Genomic DNA, 15,390 nt, shown 5'->3' with positions numbered 1-15,390 from the left:
GTATCAGTACTTTACTCTTCTATTTATTTTTTACTTTCACTTATTAGACTTTCTACACATCTGTACTTTCTACTTCTTACATCCTTGATACTTTAGTTTTAATTTATTTGGTGACATGATTGATATTTTTTGCTTGTCGTTGTGTGGCCTTTTTAACCTACCGATGGTGTATTGTATTGCATTTCCTGGCTCTCACACACCACAGGTGAGACTAGTTTACGAAGCTAACAATGAGCAGGCAGAAGGCAACAAGGAGTTTGGGGTTAATGTGAATGAGACAGAGGGAGTCAGCAATGTACACATGACTGAGAACAGAGACATTCCTGATTCTATGTGTTCTATATGGTGGATGTTCAGCCTGAATACATTCGTAAGATATCAAAATTTGAAATTCTTTGTATTAATATATTATTAATGTGAGGTCCAGATACCAGCGTGACACTAAAACAGGTAGTAGTAATGGCTACTTTTTACTTAAGTGCATGTCAGAGCTCACACTTTTTCACTCAAGTTAAAGTAGTCAGTATTTATGAGATGAACTTTTACCTAAAAACATAATTATCTGTATTTCTACTTAAGTAAAGGATGTGTGTACGTTTGCCATCTCTGCTTTACTTTAGGGATGATATTACCAGTTAATGAGCAGTGCCTGTTTTATGCCAGACATAGCTTTAAGTTCAGCTTTGTTTAATTTTTGCCTGATATTAAAGAAAAATCCTTTTCCTCATGTTCACTTGAAGCACTTGATTAATGGAATATTTGAGATTGTTCTCCCATCTTGGCAGTTCTCTTGGGGAAACTCTGTCCAAGCAGCCATTGGAATCTCGGTGGACCAAAGCCCTTCTAGGTGGTTACTGAGGTTGGCCAAATGACCATCTCTAAGCTGAGTGCTAATTGTTTCAAACTTCTTTTATGTGCAATGATGAAGCCCAGTGTGATCCTGTGAACATTCAATGCTTTGCTAATGTTTATTTTAAAGTTATGTAATCTTAGTGCTCAGATTTACGTCTACTGTTGACACAATTCGCCTGTAGAAGCCTACAGTGATACTTGAACTTCATGGATTTTGGTCTGACCTCCACTGTGATGTGCGACTTTATTTGAATGAGAGATTTCCCGTTTTGGTTTTTAAAACATTTTCTAAATTCCATCTCCCCACACTCTCTAATGCAGGGGTGGCCAACCAGTCAGAGACCGAGAGCCAAATTTTTTACTGTGTTACCGCAAAGAGCCACATCATACACATGGGCACACATGAACATCACCCATCCCTTCCTCTTACACACACACACACACACCTCTGCTCAGCTAGATTTATTGTATGTCACACACCAACATAATGACAGAAATTGACTCCTACAGTTCTAAGACCACAGGACAGTCATTTTCAACAATGAACATTGTGTGCACTGTCTCACACACACACAAACTCAGTTCAACCAAGTCCACAAACAAAAATATAATAATTTACAATAGCGTTTTCTTTTACTATGCATGTTACTTAGTGGGACTTTTGGCATCCTTGCCTTAAACAATCCCCTTCAAATCTGCCTCGTATTCCGTTGTTGCCACTCGAAGCAATTCTTTCACATGGGTGTCAGTCAGAACAGATCGATGCTTTGATTTCACGTGTTTCAGGGTAGAAAACACAGACTTTGTGTTTTTTTTTTTTTGTTTTTCTTTTTATGTGCGTGTTCACTTCGGTTGAGTTCAAAACGGTATTGTCGTCAAATGCGCATGTGCGTGAGATGAATATACCGCAGGGGTGGGCAATAAATTTTTTTACAAGGGGCCACATGAGAAACCTGAATTGTGTCAGAGGGCCACACCAACGATAATATTTTATGGGATGCACCGAAATGAAAATTCAATTCAAAAGGCAATGAAATCCATAATTTTTTGTGTTATGCCTTTTGCCTTGGCACCATCACTGGAAAACTTTCCTGCCTTTTCAAAAACGTCCTCTACAGACGGAGTGCGCATGCTCGGATTGACTTTACTTTTCTGCGCCGCGTTCTTCTCATATTTAAAAGGCAATCGGGATGTTTGGATTTCAGGTGATAAATTAAACCCGACTTGGAGAAACTCTTTGTAGATACACCCCCTCTTGAAATTTCAGCATTGCATGTTTTGCAGATCGCTCTCCGCACACCGCAGACATGTTGCTCTTATCCAGATAACCGTGTGCTGGCTGCGCTTTTTTATTGCGTCATTACAATTGTGTTTTGTCTGAAATACCGCAAAGTTTCCCAGTAGGGGCAAGCTCATTTAAGTCTTAAAATACCGTATTGAACGAGCCGCGGGATCGCCACCCCTGCTCTAATGTAAACACCCCCCCCACACTTGCTCGGGTCACAACAGCCTCGTGGTTGAATGAAAGAGCTTGCCTGCTCCCAGACAGCAGAAACTACGACATTACAGTCATTATAGTGTCAGGTTTTTTTTTTGTTTTGTTTTTTAAGTAAATCCCAGGTAATGTGTTCAGTTTTTAGTTCTTACTCACCCCCTGGACATTGGGAGAACTGAGACAGCGTCTCTGACTCTTCCCTTTGCTGGCAAGCTGTTCTTTCACCGCCACCTCCTGCTCTCACATAAACATATATACAGTATATACATTTTTTTATTTAAAAACTGCAATCACAAAATAAATCTTTGCTGAATGTCTGCATGAACTCTGGGTAGGTTATTATCTCACTTCAGGAACGTATAGGGTCTGGCATCAACTTTTTACCATTTATGTCATAGAATCTCTGAATGCATTTATTATTTTTAATGTGGAGAACATTATTTAGAATGCAAAGCAGCAAGCCAGTTGGCTATAAATAGCTATCTCGATCGATCGAGATATTTAGATAGATATTGATATACATTTGTGTGTGTGTGTTTGTGTTTGTCCATGCCTGTCTGAGGCGGTCCAGTGTGAGTGTGTTCTCCACAGCAAGGACTGTGTGCAGGTACTTCTCGATTGCTGCTTCGCTGTCCTCCGCTTTTTTCCCTGCAGTGGTGGCAAGTCTGGCCAACATCTCTCTGTCCTCTGAGCCCTGAGCATCCTAAACACAAACACCGAGTTGAATCAATCAATAAAGTATTGACATTTTAAATAATTGGAGCGTGTAGATGGAAGACTTGTCCGTGACTAGCAATATGTAGTAAAACAGCGGAGAAGTTGATAGACAGACAGACAGAGTGATAGAGAGATAGCTTTATTCATTTTACAGATAATATAAGAACTGTCCAGGAAGGACCACACTACTGTAAGCAAATATGACGTACCAAGAACTGTGGTGTGAGGACTATAAGGAAAAATACATTAAGGTGGAATTAATACCCCTGGGACATTCGAGACAATCTGGAAGGTGACCCCACTGCCAGGAATGCTACTACGTTGAGACATCCTTTTCAGCAAGCTTTTAGCAAATCCCTGTGGTAGAAAGCAAAATTTCATCTTTTTTACAATTTAAAGGCAATAATGTTAAATATTTTTTTAATAATTACATGAAAAACCTAATATAACTAAGCTACTGAATCAATGAACATCCCTATTCAGATTATGTGGCGTGTTAATACGGAAGACAAATACGATGTATTAATGTACCCCAAATGTAGCTGATCAGATCATATTAAATAATACAAGCAGGAATTATCATCATCCAAATCCTGTCTTCCTCCAAACTTTATACTATTTGGAGCTCTGCAGCATCATTTTTATAGGCAAAATGATTGTGATGGTGTGAGAAACCACATAAGTAAGTCTATGGAGATACGACAACCCATTTAGTCTGGCCGAAGGGAACGTATGCCAATTTTGCTTCATTTTCTTTTCACATTTTAGCAATAAATTCATCATATCTTTAAAAAAAAAAAAAAAAAAGCATGAAACAATACACCAGATGATGTATAATGTAACATTGATTACTAATAATCCATTATGCAATATGACACAGACTTAAATTCCATAACGCCCAACAAATACGGATAAATACATCCATGAAAACTCTATATAGATTTCAGCCACCAAACTGTGTTTTAATTGATATTGTTTGACATATTCCCATTGGTTCCTGACTTTTTACACATCCTGTAATAAAAGATGATGCATTATGGAATACACAGTCATGTATATTGTGATATCAATTACATATACAAAGCACCTGTATGTCATATGCATTACATGACATCACTAGAGCAAAGTAAACACCTTAATGTGTGTATTATGGCATGTTTGGCAATAGTTTGTCATATAGTGTGTGTGTGTGTGTGTGTGTCTGACCTGTCGTGCAGTGAGACTGACACAGATGCATTTGCGCAGGATCAGCTGCATCTCTGCTGGGTGACTGAGGAGCACAGCAACGCGTACGGTCAGATACACAAACTGCTCCGGCCCTTCCCCTCGACTCAGCTCCGCGCACTCGTGTATTGTGGAGTCCCATGATGCTTCGGCTTTCACCTGATCACACACGTAAATGTGTTATCCAGGTGTGACATAAAACCCAAACGCTATCGAGATCGACAAAATATGAAACTGAAAATAATAGATATGAGGGCATAACTGAATACAAATAAACTGTTATTCAAAATGAACAGATAATACATATTATTTAAATTATAGTAACATACACAAGCAGTAAAACTGCTCCATTAATTACTTATAGATACCAGTAGCATTATGTTGCAAAAAGACTGATTTGTTTTTTTAGTATATTGATTTAAATACATACACTGATCTCCCATGGCACTACGTAATGTAATATTTATTCACCTTTGAATCATGGTGTTTTACGATCTGCAGCTCAAAGAAATCGTCCTCATCCTCTGGGCTCAGGAGAGCATCCATGCCTGCAGCCAGCGGAGTCGAGAGACCGTCATGAAAATGTTCAGCTGTGGACAGCAGGGGAATTATTGACATTTACTGTGAACAGTTTTTAGTATTCAGGAACTCAAACGCTGCCTTTTAAAGTGCGCTGTGTTTTCATGTGTGGCATAACCGATAAAAAATAAAAGTTCTGGGTTGTGCATTTCGACTTCCCAAACTATAAGCAAGTAAAAATCTTTTAGAACGAAGGTGCTAAAGCATATAGTATGTTTAAATCAAGCAGAATTTACCAGTAAGATTTAGGAAGATGACTGGGATGTGCGTCTCCATTCCCGGTGCTGGAACCCTGCAAATAAAAAGGAAAACCTGATCAAACAGTCCTGGGCATTTAGCATGGAAAAAAGGGGGCACTCCATAGTCTGCTCAGAGGATCTCCTTACCAGTGAGCTGGAGCGCCAGGAATACCACTGCCAGCAGGAGGCAGTAACACTGCATTCCTCTCTTCTGTCAGAGTCAGGCGACACTCCAGGAGCTGTGCCTCCCTCTCTACATCTTCCTCTGATTTATCTACAGTAAGAAAGCCGAAATAAAAAGCAAGCAAAGGGAGGTAAAAATGGGTAGATGAGAGAAGACCGAAAAAGAGATCAGTCACTTCGGTGTTGCCTAATGTCACGTTTTAGACACGATTCTCTCAAAGCTTACGTCCAAAACTAAAGTGTTAAACATGTCTTAGATGATCAACTACTGTAGAAGCAGGTGTGTGTGGCCGAGTGTCAATAAATGAATGGAGGGGAAGGTGAGTGGTAAAGATCTCGCACCTGGGGGTAATTTGGGAGTGATCTGTGTTTTAATGAGCAGCAGTGCAGATAAAGCTGAGCACACACAAAGCTACAAAGGTGTGTGTATGTGATAAAAATGGAAAACACTAAAAAGTGAAGGAACATTGCCTTTTTTTTTTTTTTTTTTTTTATTTACCCAATGCCTGCCTTCCATCTTCTCATTCCTGTCTCAACTAAAGAGACAATACTTGCAGTCTCACCTGGCTTACTGACAAGATCTTGGAGCTGCTGGTCCAGGTTTTTTTGTCTCTGAGTGAGGGTAGCGAGCCACTGTGCCTTCAGTCGCTCCAAATCCTTCTCCTGCGTAAACACATCCACACCACACATGCTGCAGATTTACAGGAGCTTCGCAAAGTATTTAGAAACCCCCATGACCTGAGAAGTTTCTTATATCAGACAGTTAAAGCAGAAGATATTTCTTCTCAAAATGCTAAACATCATCATACAGTGTTCCTACACATTTTTTTCCAAAACTCCATACTGTTTTAGACTCAAATATGCGATTCATATTTAACATCTGCGGATAAGCGGGAGAAAATGAATAAATGAATATTTAACATCTGAAATAATGATTTTAAATTCCAACTAAACATGTCAGAGTCAGAATCTCTTATGTTTTCCATGTGTTTAATGTCAATGACAACTGCTGCCTCAACAACCAATCACAGCTGTGCAGATCCAGACTGGCACCGATCTAGCGAGAGTCTGCTCTTAAGTCCACAAAAAAAAAAAAAGACCATAGTTTTCGTTTGGAAAAGCATATTTTTCTTACTTTTTTCTTTTTAGATGTTTTAGAGTGAATTAACAACTTTTGGGAAACTATTGAAAAAGAAGCATTAATGAGTGGTGTTTTTAGATGAAGAACACTTTCAAATGTATCTGGCTTAATGTACAAGTAGCCTTTGTTTTATAAAAAATATGTTTATTTACATATACACAGTTATATTTATATATATATAAATAAAATACAAGGCAATAGTATGAAAAAAAACCTAATATTTTTCGGACTATAAGCCGCTACTTTTTTCCCACGTTTTGAACCCCGTGGCTTATTTATGGATTTTTCCTGGGTTTTTTCCGGTTTTACAAACTTCAAGCCAAAAAAATTGAACCCCAGAACATTAGACCAATTAAATTTCTGAACGGAAACGAAAAAAACGCACCTCACCTGTGTTCTGAGCAGCACGGCTTCGGGAGAAAAAACGTTTTTTTTTTTTTTTTTTTTTTTTTTTTATGCACGACGATGCCAAAAGATAAACTCTCGAGAGAAATAGTTGTGAAAGGAAGGAGGAAGACAGTGAACAATGACTTTCTTGGTAGGCTACTGTTTAGATAAAAGCCGGTGTAGCGTGTTGAGTCGGGGTGAAGGGAGAGCTCGCTAACTCCAGTTGCAACAGACATCATATAAGCACAGACAGGTTTCCAAAACTCGTGCTTTTTTTTTTTTTTTTTTTGGCAACAGCGTTACGGGTTAGTCAAAGAAACTTAGAAATGAGCATCAGAAAATAATAAGGACATATTCCTCGGTCTTGCACACATGCAGTAATACTGGAAAAATGCGGCGGCCTGTGTAAAGTTCATTAGTTTCAATGTAGACCCCTGCAGCTTATAGACAGGTGCGGCTTATTTATGTTCAAAATAAAAATATTTGTCAAATTCAGTGGGTGCGGCTTATATATGGGTGCGCTTTATAGTCCGGAAAATTACGGTACTCTTTTTTCTATACTGATCTATGCATTGAAATCAAATTCACTCAAATCAAATAAAAATTAATTGCAAACATAATCCGTTTATCAAGAGCATCTGCCATCATAAACACCATCATAATACAAAGAGCCCAATACAAAAAGTGTTTTGAACAGATGCTATGATGCCTTCACTTGTCAGACGTTGGCAGGTACTAATATATAATTGCTACTCCAGTCCACACTCACCTGATAGCTGTCCAGCTCGCTGTCTCCCACCTGCAGAGACAGAGGCAGCAGTGTGTTTGTGTTAAACAGCTCATGTGTGTATATGAGATAAACATGTGACTGATGTGCCACAGTAACTCACCCTTGAGGATGACCGCACCTCTATGTTGCCCACGTGCACGCTGAGCACGCACTCGGCCATAAGGGGCATGGTGCCGGAATCCGGCACGGAGCGAACTTCCACCCGAATCCGCCGTGACTGACCCTGTATGCACAGATATACGGTACATATGCATATATTTACATACAGACACACACACGAAAAAATCCCCATGCAAATGAAGCATATGTACCTGTCTAAGCTGAAACACCCCACCGGTGCGCACCTCTTTAGCGGGGGTCACCTCCACCGGGACAAACTCTCCCCCCTCGTTCAGCTCTAACACCTGCACCCAGAGCTCCAACCTCCTCATCACTTCACTCCACCTGAGACAGGACCCGGCACAGTCACACAAACGTTGATTTTTCCTCACCCAGACGAAATGTATTGTTATTTAGTTTTTATCTTATCATTTTTAATCTCATATTTTAGCTCATATTGGATCTCATTTATTTTATGTATGACTGAAATTGTATTGCTTTTATTCGAGTCTGTATTCTTAAAAGTAGCACTGTTCTGTTTTTACTGCTATAATAATAATAATAATAATAATAATAATAATAATAATACTACAATTCTACAGATTTGATGATTTGTGTGTGTTTGTACTTTTCACGGAGTGAGCGAGTCTTGTCCTGAATCACCCCCAGGTCCCAGAGTGCCAGGTTTCGGCGTGGGTTTGCTACTTTGTGCCCGTAAACCTCAACAGCCACAGCGCCTTCAACTAAGAAGTCCATTAGATCTTCAGTCACCATCACTTCCAGATCCTAAAAGAACATGTGCCGAATATGAAATTAGGATTATAATAAAAACACTTTTTGTGCTATTTTGAGTCCACAGTTGCGAATTAGAAAATATGACTAAAGTATGCGTCCTTTCCAGGTGTAGCCTCCTTCTGAAAACTACAGCAGCCCATTCCATTTCAACTAGTGTTTAAATCCACACTAAGTTTAGAAACATTTCTAGCAATCACCACATGCATTGGATTTATTTATTACATTAGCTTCATACATAATTAATTTCATACATTAATTATTAACTATAGTTTTAAGAGTGAACCCGAAGGAGCCCGATTTGAATACATACAGTATCTCTCAGTCGAATCTTGGCACAGGTGTTATGAAACAAGGATCGTGCCATTTTGGATATATGGGGGTGCTCAATGTCTGATTTCACATAGAACTACTGTTTTTCTCCCAAAAAGTTAACATACAACCTATTCCGCTAATGTCGGAAATAAACACATGAAGAGAAAAGAAGCTTTTAATAACATTTTTAGCGTGTGGGAGCATCCTGGTGGTAGTTAAATATTTAACATTTTCTGGGAGATTCTTTTCTTATATAATTCTGTAAATAAAACTTTGATTGTTATTTAGACATTGTTTTGCCATTGTTGATTGTTTTGTCACACTGTATTTAGAGGGGACACACACACACACACACACACACACACACACACACACACACACACACTATTTGACCATCAGTCAAATACGATTTGATTTAACCAATGGCATCAAATAGGATGCGGTGACCCTGTACAATCCTAATCGTTCTTCATCTCTGCTACTACTGACCTTACAGCTGTCAAAAACCACAGTGCAGTGTGGCTCTTTGCTGTTCGGGGTAGTTTGTGTGGACAAATCGACCTCAGGAGCGATGAACACCGGCTCCTCTTGTCCCCAGAAATCATACTGACAAAAAACAAAGTTGGAGAGGTTCTGCGGCAGTCCCGTGGCCTGAGACACCTTAATCTGAAACGCGGCAGAGAGAAAAATCAGTCTAAGTGCTTAAATAATAATATAATACATATGATAAAAACAAAGAAAATAAATGATCTTGCATAGGATATAAATATATTTGACTTTGACAGTGATATGACTGTAAAGTAAATAAGAGGTTATGTTGTACATCTGTTCACACACTATACCCTCCAAAAAGATCCCCCTCAATCCTCATAAGTCGACACAGGACATGTACTATATGGCCAAAGTTTGCGTCCCCTAATATATTTGGCTTCATGCAAGTAATACATTCTGTCCCTTTTGGCTTTCCAGTCCATTTTCATGTGAAACAAAGTTACATACCCTGCAGACTAGTTTGCGTTCGTGTGTAGCAGTCCCCTCTCGTCTTGCCTCCGTTTCCAAAGTCCCACTCACTCTTTCCACTTCAATGTGCAGGCGTCCTGAGACCTAAACACACGGTTTACAATTATGTTTATTGTATAAATAAAAAAAAACACAAAAATTGCGAGATAAAAATCTATACATTCTTAATCTCAGGTTAGTTGGCTATTGCTTCATCAGCTTCACCAAGTATCATGTTTTTTTGTTCTTTGTGCAAATTCTACAGAACTGTTCCATTCATATGTAGCAAAAAGACTCTTTTCTTATAACTCACAGTGAGTCTGGCAACAAAGTACAATAGTGTTTAATTAGTGTGAGATTACTATGCAGAGTTTTTCAGATGGTTATGTAAGCATATGTTCAGTTTATTGGTGTTAATTTGTTTATATGGTTTAAGTGATTAGAATGGATATCATTTTAAATCATCATCACTGAAAGTCATTTGCATGTATTTTGGATAGAGATATCACTATACAGATATGAGTTTTATAAAAACTCGGTGTTACTGTGTTGTTCTTTAATAGGTAATGATATGAAACATGGTAAACAGCCTTTGTACTTTTTTGAGGTCATTGCTGTCCATTTTTCTGTATACTGCCCAAAAACACAATTGTACTCCTCTAAAGATCTTTTTAATAACTCGTGTGTGCACAAAAACAGAACTACAGTTATTACAACCCTGAAACAAGAAGTACACAGCGCTATGGTACAACGCAGTTACGCACCTCCCCTTTCTGGTTAATGATGGGGACGGCATACCGCAGCTTAACATCATAGAAGAGACAGGACAGAAAGACGTTAGCCACTCCAATCAGACTGTGGTTCTCCTGTTCGTCAAAGAACGGATCAGCACGCTTGAAGTATGAGCGCATGAGCTGCAGGGGGAAAAGAATGTTTAAATGAGTACCAGGACGAAAAGGGAAAAGAGTTCACATCTCTGTTTACTAACACTACAGTCTGAAATAAGCTTCTGATTTGATTGTTTTTCCCCACGATTTTAAACGGACAAAGTTGACATTTTTGTTCTATTCTGTTAAGGTTTTACTATCTAAAGTATTTTCAAATGGGCATGGATTCCATGCGATGGTCTGAGTGTTTTTCACACCAGCCTCAATAATTCATTACTAATAGGCTTAAAATACAAAGCATTAAAGATTAGATAACAACAGTTAACACTATTTGAATAAATCAGAAAAAAGATTTATGTGAATTCGGTTTTCTAAAGTGTGTAACATTCTTTCAAAGATGACGGCACCTTCCGATATGACAAACCAAATGCGAATTGTTTATGCATGTTCGTAAAAAAAAAATATAAAAAAATCATATATCATATATATATATATATATATACACACACACACACAGTGAGGAAAATAAGTATTTGAACACCCTGCTATTTTGCAAGTTCTCCCACTTAGAAATCATGGAGGGGTCTGAAATTGTCATCGTAGGTGCATGTCCACTGTGAGAGACATAATCTAAAAAAAAAAATCCAGAAATCACAATATATGATTTTTAAACTATTTATTTGTATGATACAGCTGCAAATAAGTATTTGAACACCTGAGAAAGTCAATGTTAATATTTGGTACAGTAGCCTTTGTTTGCAATTACAGAGGTCAAAGGTTTCCTGTAGTTTTTCACCAGGTTTGCACACACTGCAAGAGGGATTTTGGCCCACTCCTCCACACAGATCTTCTCTAGATCAGTCAGGTTTCTGGCCTGTTGCTGAGAAACACGGAGTTTGAGTTTCCTCCAAAGATTCTCTATTGAGTTTAGGTCTGGAGACTGGCTAGGCCACGCCAGAACCTTGATATGCTTCTTACAGAGCCACTCCTTGGTTATCCTGGCTGTGTGCTTCGGGTCATTGTCATGTTGGAAGACCCAGCCTCGACCCATCTTCAATGTTCTGAATGAGGGAAGGAGGTTGTTCCCCAAAATCTCGCAATACATGGCCCCGGTCATCCTCTCCTTAATACAGTGCAGTCGCCCTGTCCCATGTGCAGAAAAAAAACACCCCCAAAGCATGATGCTACCACCCCCATGCTTCACAGTAGGGATGGTGTTCTTGGGATGGTACTCCTCAATCTTCTTCCTCCAAACACGTTTAGTGGAATTATGACCCAAAAGTTCTATTTTGGTCTCATCTGACCACATGACGTTCTCCCATGACTCCTCTGGATCATCCAAATGGTCATTGGCAAACTTAAGACGTGCCTGGACATGTGCTGGTTTAAGCAGGGGAACCTTCCGTGCCATGCATGATTTCAAACCATGACGTCTTAGTGTATTACCAACAGTAACCTTGGAAACGGTGGTCCCAGCTCTTTTCAGGTCATTGACCAGCTCCTCCCGTGTAGTTCTGGGCTGATTTCTCACCTTCCTTAGGATCATTGAGACCCCACGAGGTGAGATCTTGCATGGAGCCCCAGTCTGAGGGAGATTGACAGTCATGTTTAGCTTCTTCCATTTTCTAATGATTGCTCCAACAGTGGACCTTTTTTCACCAAGCTGCTTGGCAATTTCCCCGTAGCCCTTTCCAGCCTTGTGGAGGTGTACAATTTTGTCTCTAGTGTCTTTGGACAGCTCTTTGGTCTTGGCCATGTTAGTAGTTGGATTCTTACTGATTGTATGGGGTGGACAGGTGTCTTTATGCAGCTAACGACCTCAAACAGGTGCATCTAATTTAGGATAATAAATGTAGTGGAGGTGGATATTTTAAAGGCAGACTAACAAGTCTTTAAGGGTCAGAATTCTAGCTGATAGACAGGTGTTCAAATACTTATTTGCAGCTGTATCATACAAATAAATAGTTTAAAAATCATACATTGTGATTTCTGGATTTTTTTTTTTAGATTATGAAATATAGCAGGGTGTTCAAATACTTATTTTCCTCACTCACTATATATATATATATATATATATATATATATATATATATATATATATATATATATATATATATATATATATATGTATATATATACAGTGGAACCCGGTTATGTCGATGTCCTAGGGGGTCGCCAAAAAGCATCGAGATAACCGATGATCGAGATAAACGAAAATCAAAATGGGGGCAATATATTAACGTGCTTGAAATTTCTTTATGTACATGATGTGCGTCAATAAATGAGAATATACATGCACGTGTTTTTGAAGGTTTTTTTTACACAACAGCGTTGCTGCGATTTGTTTGATGAAGGCATGTTATAAAAATACATACAGTACATGTTTATCTGTCAGGAATTCACCTGCCACGCCCCCTTCAGCCCCCTTCAGCGTGTCAGGTGTTTTCTCGGCCGCGTTCTCTGAAGCTCCCGGCTTCAATCGCGCACATCTGGTGCTCGTTTATCATCATCACCAGCTCCTATTTAAACTTCCACACTCTCACTGTCCGTTATTGTTGGTATATGTTGGTTCACGGCGGTCGTTGTTATCGATTTTTCCGCCACTTCCGCGAGTTCTTCTGCGGCTGCACAGCGCCGATCGAGATAACCGACGTTAAATGGCAATTCCCCCCCCCCCCTTGTGCTCGAGATATCAGGGTTCGGCGACATAAAAACCGATAAAAACTGCTTAGAAAAAGCGAGAATTTGGCGGTTCCACTTCAAAAACGTCAACTTAATAGGGTTGTCGAGGTAACCGAGGGCGAGATAACCGGGTTCCACTCACTGTGTGTGTGTGTGTGTGTGTGTGTGTATATATATATATATATATATATATATATATATATATATATATATATATATATATGCGCATGTCGTTTATTAGATTTTCACTAAATTATTTCTTTCAACACTCAGTAAAGAGCTCAATTCTGTCCTGCAGGATTTTTCTGGGAATATTTGGTTTGTGTGTGTGTGTGTGTGTGTGCAAGTGTTCAGTAAACAGTTAAATGTCATCGTACATGATTCTCATCAAAATCCTTCCACTCCTGGTAGAGCTCCCTCATGTCCACTAGTCTGTTCTCCATCTTTTCCAAGGCCCAGATCTGCTTTCCCTTCCCCTTCCGTCTCACCTCCACTGCTGGTTCACTCAACACTGCATCCCTCTGCAACACACACATCAATCAGTTATTGACTTTTGTGAATAGGGCAAACTAATTTTGTCATACAGAAGATTCCTTCACATTCTCTCTCGGGGACACACACACACACACACACACACACCCCTGACCTTGCGGTTGGCATTAAGGTTGGCTGCAGGGATCTGCAGTGTAACACTGTAGTCGGTTTTCTTGTTGAGCTCCTCAGCAATGAAGGTGGCTTCCTGCACCATCAGATTCACTCTCACTATCTGATCCCTGAGCTTCTGCAGACTCCGGGCCAAAACCGCCTCCCTGACACACACATACACACTGCATGTGTGAAGTACAGTACAAAAAGCTGAACTTTTCCTATTGATCATTAGTTAGATATTTATGAGCGGTAAATATACAATTTTCAAATAGAGTTCATGCAAAGGGTTGTGAAAAAACTGTACAGTAAATCCAAGAAAATGATACGTGCTTGTTTCACGACGAATAAAAACAAGTCTTTTTGTTTATTAGACAAAAACAGTGGTGAACCGGCGTCAGGGACGTGGGCAGCCGAGGCTCACTCATGCACGGGGGGAGTGAAGGCTGAACCGTGTGGTCCGATCCAACAGACGATCTCAAGTAGCTTAAACTGCTAAAGAAGTTGATGCTGTTAATGCTCGATAGGTCAGAACTCTTTTGGCAGCAAAAAGGGGACCAACACTGTTTTAGTCATAAGGTTTTGCCTGATTGGTGCAATTGCCAATAATATACCTTTTAGGTAACTTGGTAGCTGTTTGCAATTTTGTGTTGCTTTGTTAGTTTTAATTGAACGGTGAAGTAGTAGCTGATGTTAGCTCTCTTGCTTAAAAGCTGTTATGATCATTGGTTTTAATATATAAAGCTGCTAGTGTTAATTTGATGATATTAAATGTGCTGGTAAATTTTGGATACTAGATTTAATTAGTGAAGTGAACATAGAGAGAGTTACTCTGACTAGATCATATAAAGAATAGAAGTCTAGCACTTGGCTATGTAGCTAGCAGTCTGAAGGAATTATTAATAAGTTATAAATAAGCACACATGTGCGGTGTTCACGTATTATTGTGAAACGTCGATGTTCCAGAATCAACATGGTGCACATCAGAGTAGAATTGCACCTTCTCTGTATTGGTTCAAGCCTGTATCTGGGATGCAGTGAGATTGGTGAAGTAGCATCTAATAGTAGTAACACGACTGGACTTTATTTTAAAACACAGCCATTGACCTCAGCAGTTTCATCAGAAGGTGAGAAGAGAAACACCTTCAACATAATATAACACAAGTCCAGGCTTGGATCAGTGGTTTTAATCTGTTTCCCGCCAAGTTGTGTAATAAGTCGGACTGAGACATATGGTATAATTACACAATATTAGGCAGGTGGTCATAATGTTATACTTGATCGGTGTATATCTATTAGCTAAAAGCAATTAACTAAATGAAGACTGCGAGGCCGTGTCTGGGTGCAGGCATGTCATAATGCTC

General features: G+C 39.3%; 1 protein-coding gene across 4 annotated transcripts in view; it reads right to left on the bottom strand.

The window, feature by feature from the left end:
• kif13bb (kinesin family member 13Bb) overlaps window positions 1-15,390 on the bottom strand; it is a 37,481-nt gene that overhangs the window by 5,156 nt on the left and 16,935 nt on the right. For 2 of the 4 annotated variants that reach the window (XM_083562190.1, XM_083562188.1), the window contains 18 exons: window positions 14,028-14,190; window positions 13,759-13,902; window positions 10,577-10,726; window positions 9,813-9,917; window positions 9,303-9,479; window positions 8,335-8,492; window positions 7,919-8,051; window positions 7,708-7,830; window positions 7,587-7,616; window positions 5,853-5,952; window positions 5,254-5,380; window positions 5,104-5,159; window positions 4,760-4,878; window positions 4,271-4,447; window positions 3,329-3,421; window positions 2,901-3,050; window positions 2,504-2,581; window positions 2,348-2,407 (listed from right to left, as the gene is read on the bottom strand). In XM_083562190.1, the coding sequence (XP_083418316.1) occupies window positions 2,348-2,407; window positions 2,504-2,581; window positions 2,901-3,050; window positions 3,329-3,421; window positions 4,271-4,447; window positions 4,760-4,878; window positions 5,104-5,159; window positions 5,254-5,380; window positions 5,853-5,952; window positions 7,587-7,616; window positions 7,708-7,830; window positions 7,919-8,051; window positions 8,335-8,492; window positions 9,303-9,479; window positions 9,813-9,917; window positions 10,577-10,726; window positions 13,759-13,902; window positions 14,028-14,190 (2,143 nt within the window). The remainder of the gene's footprint in view (window positions 1-2,347; window positions 2,408-2,503; window positions 2,582-2,900; window positions 3,051-3,328; window positions 3,422-4,270; window positions 4,448-4,759; window positions 4,879-5,103; window positions 5,160-5,253; window positions 5,381-5,852; window positions 5,953-7,586; window positions 7,617-7,707; window positions 7,831-7,918; window positions 8,052-8,334; window positions 8,493-9,302; window positions 9,480-9,812; window positions 9,918-10,576; window positions 10,727-13,758; window positions 13,903-14,027; window positions 14,191-15,390) is intronic. The other 2 variants (XM_083562191.1, XM_083562189.1) reach the window with 1 other exon arrangement.

Source organism: Silurus aristotelis (assembly GCF_946808225.1).
Source record: "Silurus aristotelis genome assembly, chromosome: 15".
NCBI lineage: Eukaryota > Metazoa > Chordata > Actinopteri > Siluriformes > Siluridae > Silurus > Silurus aristotelis.
The sequence above is the reverse complement of the archived record's forward strand: the minus strand, read 5'-3'. Positions and strand labels throughout refer to the sequence as shown.